Raw genomic sequence first — 9,162 nt, forward strand, 5'->3', positions numbered from 1 at the left:
GAACTTTGGACACTGGTTTCCCGACTCCTACTATAAGAAACTGCACCCAATGGCACACAGTGTGTCTCTCCCAGGAGTACACTCAAGCACTACTCAAACTGCCTAGCGTGCTTCACCGACAAGTGTGTATATAAGAGCCAGGCTAGTTGATGGTGGAAAAAGACGTCACAAATATGAATGATCAAATGACTCGTGTGGTCTCAGATTAGAATCGAGTCTCAGTGTAAAGGTATAGTTTTAACATACTCAGATATTAGTGTGTTATCCGTTAGTGTACACACACGCATAACTCTGCCGGCTGGATGCCTCGGCGGCAAACACAGGTAAGCAGCTGTTGATCTCTAGCTCATTCCAGGGCTGGGACAGAATAAAAAGCAGAAGATAAGCCTGTAATGTTTAGGTGTGTAAGAGCAAAAGTATCCAAGGTCTGAGAGAACTTAGCCTGATGCAAGCCTATGGTCCCAGCCCCTGAACCAGGGATAGGACATCAAGTTCAAGCCCAACCTGGAGGACACAGTGAGATTCTGCCCCCCAAAAGCAAGTCCATACAAATGAAATTATAGCCGGGCAGTGGTGGCTCACACCTTTAATCTCAGAATTTGGGAGGCAGAGGCAAGCAGATCTCTGTGAGTTCCAGGCCAGCCTGGTCTACAAGAGCTAGTTCCAGGGCAGGCTCCAAAGCTACAAAGAAACCCTGTCTTGGAAAAAAAAAAAAAAAAAAAAAAAAAACCCCAAAAAACCAAATGAAAGTATAGTTTCAAGTTACAGTTTAAAACTTTTTAAGACTGACTTGATGAAACTGATACAGTTTCATTTGGGTCTTCTGCAGAAAACACCAACACACTGTTGGACACTTTTTCTTTGCATCTACCATCATGGCAGGATTTTAAATGGGGGGGGGGACCTATTTAAAAGAAGGAACACAAATACATGAAAGTAGGCTCAAAATAAGTTCATGAACATGGAACGTTATTTAATGACAGAACACTTGAAGTTACATGTCGAAAGACACAACAGTCCTACAAGGAGACTTGCATCTGGAGGTTAGCACAGAAAGCCTTGCTTAGGTGGCAGCTAAGGAGGAGAAACAGGGTACTCCTGGGGGTGGGTGTAATGTGAGGTTTGGCTTGGGAGTTGGCTGGTCAGGAAGGAAAAGCCATTTTTAAGTACAAAATATGTGTACAGATGATCAACATTGGCTAGAAAAACGTATTTTTAGGAAGTCTTTCAAACTTAGTTCCCTGTTCTAAATTACCATTAATGGATTCAAGCTCACCCCTTTATCATTAAAATACATATTTTGTAAAACTTTGACAGTGGCACTGCTCTAGTTACAGCTCCGACTTTTCTAGGACATAATTTCACTTTGTTTAAGCAAGAATTCATTAAAGAAGCTATAAATAACCTTTAAATATTTAGCCATGAATAGAGGGGTGGACTGGGGTTGATGGCTTATTTTAGTACTAATGCAGAATGCTTTTTAAAAGCTAAATTTTAGCATGCATCAAGCTAATGATCAACGCTTGCACTGTAATGGTCAACATGAGACTGAATGTCTCTTTAAGGCGTTTGGCTACAAGTAAATACAATATTTCAATTTTTTTAAAATATTTATTTATTATGTATACAATATTCTGTCTGTGTGTATGTCTGCAGGCCAGAAGAGGGCACTAGACCTCATTCCAGATGGTTGTGAGCCACCATGTGGTTGCCGGGAATTGAACTCAGGACCTTTGGAAGAGCAGGCAATGCTCTTAACCACTGAGCCATCTCTCCAGCCCAATATTTTAATTTTTTTACTGGTAGCAAAGCAGCCTTGAAGAATGAAATTATGAGGAAGATTGAAAACATTAAAGAAAAACCTTTATTTTAAAACTATTCTTTTTAAAGCATCTAGACAAACTTTTCTCTCCCAAAAGATAATCCCAGTAAAGACTGTACACACAGGGATTTTAAGAATTCAAGAGCCGGGCGGTGGTGGCGCAAGCCTTTGATCCCAGCACTCCGGAGGCAGAGGCAGGCAGATCTCTGTGAGTTCAAGACCAGCCTGGTCTACAAGAGCTAGTTCCAGGACAGGCTCCAAAACCACAGAGAAACCCTGTCTCGAAAAACCAAAAAAAAAAAAAGAATTCAAGAAATCTGTGGTGTGGCTGTATAGCATATACACAAATCAAAGACAGTTTTACACACAATTCTAAACCAGGAAGTTCACAACATTTTAGAAACCAAGTTTCATAAAAATTTTACTTGCCAAAAAAAAAAAAACAGTTGTACAAAATAGTATTCTTCTAGTCAAAATTTTCCATAGGGTTTGTGTAGCTTCTTGCCTTAAACATTACAGAATGACATTCAAAGGAAGTTTTCCAAAGAACTACCTAGCTGTGAAACCTACAAGAGATGTAGATTTTTTAAAGTGCCTTTAACATGTGAAAGCAAGTAATATAATTGTTGAATCTATTTGAAAATTTAAAAGTTTCTTTAATACAGCCCATATGGCAAGCACAACATCACAGCTGGTACAAAACTGCCTGCGTTTAGTTGAAAACACAAAAACAATGCATGACAGAATTCTTTGAGAAGTAAATCGAACGCTACTACTGCATCCTAAGGCCAATTAGACAGTGTTCAGAGAATTAACAAAGGCAGCAGAATTTTACAGTATTCAAACATTTACTTTAACTTTTTTAATGTCACTGATAAAGGTAAGAGAACTGTTGCCAAGTGAAGTAGGACGTCTTTCCACCCCAGGGGCTAATCTGCTGCATGTCCTAAAGTGAAGCTTGAGCTGCAGAAGATGAAGCCCATGCCCTCTCTAGTTTCTCTGCTGCAATCTGGCAGCTTTGAACTTGGAAACTCTCTTTGCAGGCTCTTCCGATGCTTCTGACAGAACTTCTTTTCGCTCTGGAATAGTGGGTAGGGCGTGATGAGCAATGGCTGAGTGTGGTGTTAAGGAGGGCGATGAAAATTCCTTTTCTATTACAGTTCCAGAAAAAGCCTGTAAGACAAAAATGTATACTGTTAAATATAAATAAAATGCACACAAAAATCTTTACACTCTATTACCAAGACTTTTTTTATAAACTAAAACTAAAGTAACAATAATTTTGGGTAATAAACATCAAAATATTGATTGCTCAGAGAAACAAAATAATATTATTTTTCTTTTCTATTTTTGTTTTTGAGACAGGGTCTCTCTGTGTAGCCTTGGCTGTCCTCAAACTAGGAGATCCACCTGCCTGGGATTAAAGGAATGTGCCACCACCACTCAGCTTAACATTATTTTTCTTAATTACACTATCAAGTACACAGATTTTTTTTAATAGTGAAAATATAAGGAAACAAAATGTAAGCTGTGTGTGGTGGCTCATGTCTTTAATCCCCGCACTCAGGAGGCAAAAGCAGGTGGATCTCTTTAAGTTCGAGATCAGTCTGGTCTACAGAGTTCCAAGACAGCCAGCACTACACAGAGAGACCCTGCCTCAAAAAAAAAAAAAAGGGGGGGGGACTCTCTGTCTTGGAAAACACAAATGACAAATAAAGTCCCCCCAAAACACTTCATTTTCTCCAGCTCGCTGTCAAACATCTAGTAAACAGAGAAGCTACAATGGTGTAAAAGAGGCTTCTGGCCAGGTTACCTTGCTTCTGCTGACTGACAGTCAAAAGCTTCATTTTACCAATGCTGATATTTCACTTGTGGGCTCATTCATGTAAGTTTTTAAGTTCTGTCTTTATTACACTTTACCTACACTTTTTGAAGGAGATTGGTAAAACTAAAAACAAAAAAAAAAAAAAAAAAAAAAAAGTGATTCAGAACACCTTTCAAAATTCTAAAATAATCAATCCAATGACACAAATCAGACATGTCACCAAAACACAAACACACACTCTTTCACTGTGCCTGAGTGTTTGTGGAACATCATCTCATCAAAATCAACTATGCTCAACTGGAATGAGACTAAGTGACACACAATCACCAGGATGTCTCATGTGTCTTTTTATATCAAGAAAAATGAAGACCCAGGAGTCACTTTTTAAAACTGTCTCATATTTGGAACCTCTCCCTTGCTAAGAATTTAAGCATAAACTGAAAGTTTTGTCTACCAAGTATTGAAAATTAAGAGAACATATCACTGAGTTTAGAAACCACTGTCAGCTCTTTGGCACTTTGGCTCAAGTAGTTCACTTCTTCCTACACCTAACTTCTTCTTTTTCTTTTTTTAGTGAAACTGTGATGTTCCAAGATGTACCTGTCCGGGTCAGAGGACAACTTGTAAGAGCTGATTATTTCCTTCCATATGTGGGTTCCTGAGATCAAACTCAGGTTTGTCAGCAGGCACCTTCAACCACAGAGCCCTCCACTGGCTGGCTCTCCTGTACTGTCTCTTTAAGATTTTCTGTTGCTTTGCTTCTCTCAACCCCACTGTTCTCCAGCTCATCCCACCATACAGAAAGCACCTGCCTCATCTGAGGCTGAGCTGGCAAGGTCAGAACACTAACTTCTAAACACTCCATGGCATCATGATGAGCATGAAGCCTCCAGATAATCTTAAAAATGTGTCTGAAAAAGCGCAAACTGGGGACTAATGGGATCCTCTTTGAATTTTTAGAATAAACCACAAAGACTAGGCCTGTAGGCTATAAACACAGACCTCAGACAATCCTGAAGGCAAAAGCTTCTTGGGGTGGCTTTCTTGGGGTTCTTCTGAAATGCTGGCACTGGCGTCAGTGCCCGGCTCCTCCCAGCTGACGCTCCTCAGAACAGCCCTCCGGTCGTCCACGTCAGCAGCGCTGCTCTCGCTGGTGTCGCTGCAGACACTGTTCTCTCTGCTGCGCGACTTCAGGATCGACTTCCGAGGGACATATTCTCCATTCACAACGTCCACGAAGACCCTGCAGCAGTCCAGAAACTCATCTCACTGTTAAGGGCTCATAACTGAGAAGAACTGCACAAAGATTTCTTGATTTTCTATAAGTTAATCTAAGCTTTGTTTTTTGAGGTTATTTATTTGAGACAGTGCCTCACATAGCTGAGCCTCCTCTTCCCAAGTGCTGGAGTCACAAGTCTCACCAAGCCCAGTTGAGTTTACTCGCTAAAATGTCTCTTCTAAAATGTCAGGAAGTAAGTTTGCCACTTCACCAAATGTACCTTATTTACTTTCAAAGATGAATTTGGGCCAAAATAAAATATAGTTATGTTACTTATAAATATGTTCCAGGTGAAAACAGCTTGATTTGCCAAAAATTTTATACACATCTACCTCAAAACATTAGGAATTTTCACCAGTTTGCAAATATGGGTCATAAAATGGAAGGTGATGTCAAGCTGCTCCCCGCTGACAGGTGAAATACAGGACAAGCTCATGACATTTGTGGCAGGTAAGTTCTACAAGGAACACCAGCCTCCAGCTCTCCAGTGACACATGAAGAGGACTACAAGGAAGAGAGCACCAGGACCATCCCTCACCTGTAAATATCAGCGGGGCTCCTGATGGCAGGCAGCTCATGAGTAGCATGGCTGCCAGCACTGCTCTTTCGTTTCCGTTTGGCTTCCTCCTTCTTTTCACTGAATTTTAAGGTGGTATTTTTCCCAGTGTTTATTCGAACCTAAAATTGGTTCATGAAGAAAAATAAAATCCAAAACTTTCAGAAAAAAATCAAATAAACCATATAGTTATCAGCAAGAGACACAGCTAAAATGTTTTGGCACTGAAATTATGTATGTGACCAAGTCTGACTCTTGTGCCACATTTCCACAACACTGCACCTCCTTCAGCAGCCTATTCTATCACCAGTGTCTTTACCATTGTATGAAAAGCAAAATACATTTAAACTAAATTCCATACTGATTATAAGCTTCGCCTCCCTTGCCTTCACCTTACAAATGCATTTGTGGCTTAATCCTTGTGCCGCTAGCCTGAGTCACAAGTACAACAGCAGATAATGCTTAACTGTCTGAACTGCTTAAATACCGCTAACTTCAGAAAACACATCAGACTAAGAAAAAGCTAAATGTGCTCAAGACCATAAGCTACTCTTCTGTGCTGGTCTGGCATTTATATCACCCTTTCCATAACAGTCCTCCTAAGAGTGTGTGTTTGGCTTTATCTAATAAATTAAGAAAAACTGAAAGCACAGAGAGAGGAGAATCAACAATGTTTCAGTTTCAATCAAAACATTCCAAAGACCCTTTAGCTATGAATTAAGATAAAATACACATAATTATTTCACTTTCTAATAGGGCAGGGATAACTAAAGCTTAAGAAATATCAAGTAAGCAATAAGGTGTCTCCTTACATAATAAGATATTGCAGACTGCCATACTGACCAGTGGGGAGGTGACTCACAGCTGACCAACTCTGCCTTACAGGCCTTCACACTCTACAACACACATCCCAGACCCTTCAGCACAGTACACAGAACAGAGGGAAGTTGGGCAGGGGTAGATTGATGGTAGCCCACCCTTCATTCACAGTCCACTTTCAACTATTTTAAATATTGGGCTTCTACAGTTAGGTATGGAAAAACAAAGGCTTCAGTACTAAAGTAAAGTTTGACACAATGGATCACAAGATCTCTAGTCATTCTCACTTCCAAAATGCTGAAATTCTAAGCCCATTTTTACAAATCTATATTTAATTTGTCAAAAAAGGACCCGTTTTTCATTTTTCTCCCCCAATTTTTTCCTTGTTGCTCAGGATACCAGTACTCACTTGATACCCACATCAAACAACAACCATGTGTGTGTGTGTGTGTGTGTGTTTAATAAATACTAGTCTTATAGCCATTTCCAGATCCAAAAGCAAACCAAATTCCCAAATTTAAAAATTCAATCTTTAGTTTAATCTTAAGCGAGCCCTGGAATAAGGGCAGGTGATCCAGTCACTGCATTCAGGTTTAGTTAGTGAGACACCATCAGCTAACTACTCTTTCCCTTTTCCATTAAAGTGCACTGGTCAGATAAGGGGAAAAGATACTTTTCCTGTTTGCCAATATTAAGAATCTTAAATATTGTTAACATCTTCTCTTTAAAATACAGCATAGATGATGTTTAATGACAACAAAGTTAAAAGTATACACACCCTTTTAGGTTCAACAGTATGAGAGAAGTATATTGTTGGTACAGAATTATCTGCTGAAATAGTGTGGTCACTTTCATTTTCATTGTAATTATCATCATCGTCGTCATCATCAACATCATCAGCATCTTCATCATCATCATCTTCATCCTCTTCATTGCTATGGTAAGAATTTGAACCATTCACTGAACAGTTCAAATGACTACTTGCTTGACCATTAGGCAGTCCTGCATTTCGAGCATGCATGCCACAGCTGCCAGGGGCAAAGGAGTCTGTCGCTGGAGGCACCACATTCAAACCTGTGCCTTCATCTTCCTTTTCCTCCTCAGAAGACACTGTGTCTTCTCCATTTGCAATCCCAGTATCAGGCTTACTAGGTGAAGAAATAAGAATATTAATGAGATGAAACAAATACAGAGGATTAATTAAATCAAGGTTCTTACACACCTCAGCATCCTGTTGCTACTCAAATATAAGAAGAACTCATAGGACATGTATATTTTTATCATTGGACATTGGCCAGATGTAGTATGAATATAATGTAATTAAGAAAGATGGTGGTTGTAGTAGTGCACACCTATAATCCCAGCACTAGGGAGGGGCAGAGGCAGGCTGATCTCTTGAGTTCAAGGCCAGTCTGGTCTACAGAGTGAATTCCAGGACACCCAGGGCTACATAGAGATACCCTGTCTCAAAAAAAAAAAAAAGAAAGAAAGAAAAGAAAGAGAGAGAGGAAGAGGGGGGAGGGAAGAAAAGGAGAGGAAAGAGAAAGGGGGAGGGATCGGAGGGAACAGAAAGAAGGAAAAAGGAAGAAAGGAAGGAAAGAATGAGGGAGAAAGGGAAGGAGGGAGAGGGGGAGAGAGGGAGGGAAAGAGGGAAGGAGGGAGAGAGTACCTACCCTGTTTCCTGAGACCACTCCTGCTGCACAGGAGTATGCTCAGTGTTCTCCCCCTCCCCAATACACACACACCCTGTCTCTCTTTCTAGTTTCCACTATAAATCTACAATAAAGTCTCTCTTTAAATAAAAATTTTAAAAAGTAAGCGTTCTATTTGTAAGACCAGAAATTAATGCCCCAAACCCCCAAACTATAAAATACTATTATTTCTTACTTTGGGCCTCAGAAATTTTTGTAACAGCATGTACTAGAATTTTTCAAGATAAAGGATTCTTACATGTGCACATGAACATATAGTTACACAAATGCAAATTTATCACGTTTTATTCCCTGAAGGATCTGAAGACCTTACAAAAATAACCAAACTAAAAATGCAACAAAAATAAAATGACATCATGCAAAAAAGAGAGAATCGTGACTAATACTTCTAAATCCAGCACCGGTTTTTAAAAATGAGTTAGTACCAGTGATCTTAAAGGACCTAACAATTCATAGGTGGAATAGTAGGGGAAATTTTTTGTGTCCTATTTTTCACAAAAACTAATTGCTGCATATGGTACATCATTTAAGCAAAATAATATAGGAACTTCTGTAGTAGAAACTGCATAATATAGCGCTCTGACAATTCTAAGTGAGTGCTAATGTATATTTCAAATAGCAGTTTGGTGAAGTTTCTCATACACAGAACTACCTGACCAGATTATAAACTGTCTGCTCAATAAACAGAGAGTTTGTAACGAAAGGCAAGGACAAACATTTTACAGTATCAAATTTAAATTCAAAGCCAAATTTTCTTTTTAACAAGTGACCCAAGAACAGAGTGTTATCTTAGAACAGTATAAAATTACATGATTTAAAATTGTTATTTAGAAGTGGGGGCTGTGGCAGTATAGAATGCTTGTCTTTCAGGATAGAGGCATTAGTTCAATACCCAGCACCTCAAAAAATAAAGTTTGGTCACCTTTAAATTTTTTGTTAGTATTTAATGCAATTACTGACTATCAAGTATAATTACTTTATTATGTATCATATGGTGAGATATGAGTAACACTGAGGTTTTCAGTATAGGTGTGCATAAGAACAGCAATACAGTTTCCTAAAAAGAAATGTTCTGCAAGAATAATATTCATCTGAGAGCAGGACAGCTGATAAGTCTACAGGCTTCTGCCCTTTCTTCAATGAGCACAC

At 39.2% G+C, this 9,162-nt stretch overlaps 1 protein-coding gene across 1 annotated transcript in view; it reads right to left on the reverse strand.

The window, feature by feature from the left end:
- Positions 1-1,841: 1,841 nt before the first annotated feature.
- Uri1 (URI1 prefoldin like chaperone) overlaps positions 1,842-9,162 on the reverse strand; it is a 56,920-nt gene continuing 49,599 nt past the window's right edge. Inside the window, exons 8-11 of the mRNA XM_050124507.1 lie at positions 7,080-7,449; positions 5,465-5,604; positions 4,650-4,890; positions 1,842-2,995 (exon numbers count right to left, since the gene is read on the reverse strand). Coding sequence (XP_049980464.1) covers positions 2,813-2,995; positions 4,650-4,890; positions 5,465-5,604; positions 7,080-7,449 — 934 coding nt within the window. The 3' untranslated portion in view covers positions 1,842-2,812. The remainder of the gene's footprint in view (positions 2,996-4,649; positions 4,891-5,464; positions 5,605-7,079; positions 7,450-9,162) is intronic.

The sequence above is a fragment of the Alexandromys fortis genome, unplaced genomic scaffold, assembly GCF_014885135.2.
Source record: "Alexandromys fortis isolate MF-2015 unplaced genomic scaffold, M_Fortis_MF-2015_v1.1 scaffold_198, whole genome shotgun sequence".
Classification (NCBI taxonomy): domain Eukaryota; kingdom Metazoa; phylum Chordata; class Mammalia; order Rodentia; family Cricetidae; genus Alexandromys; species Alexandromys fortis.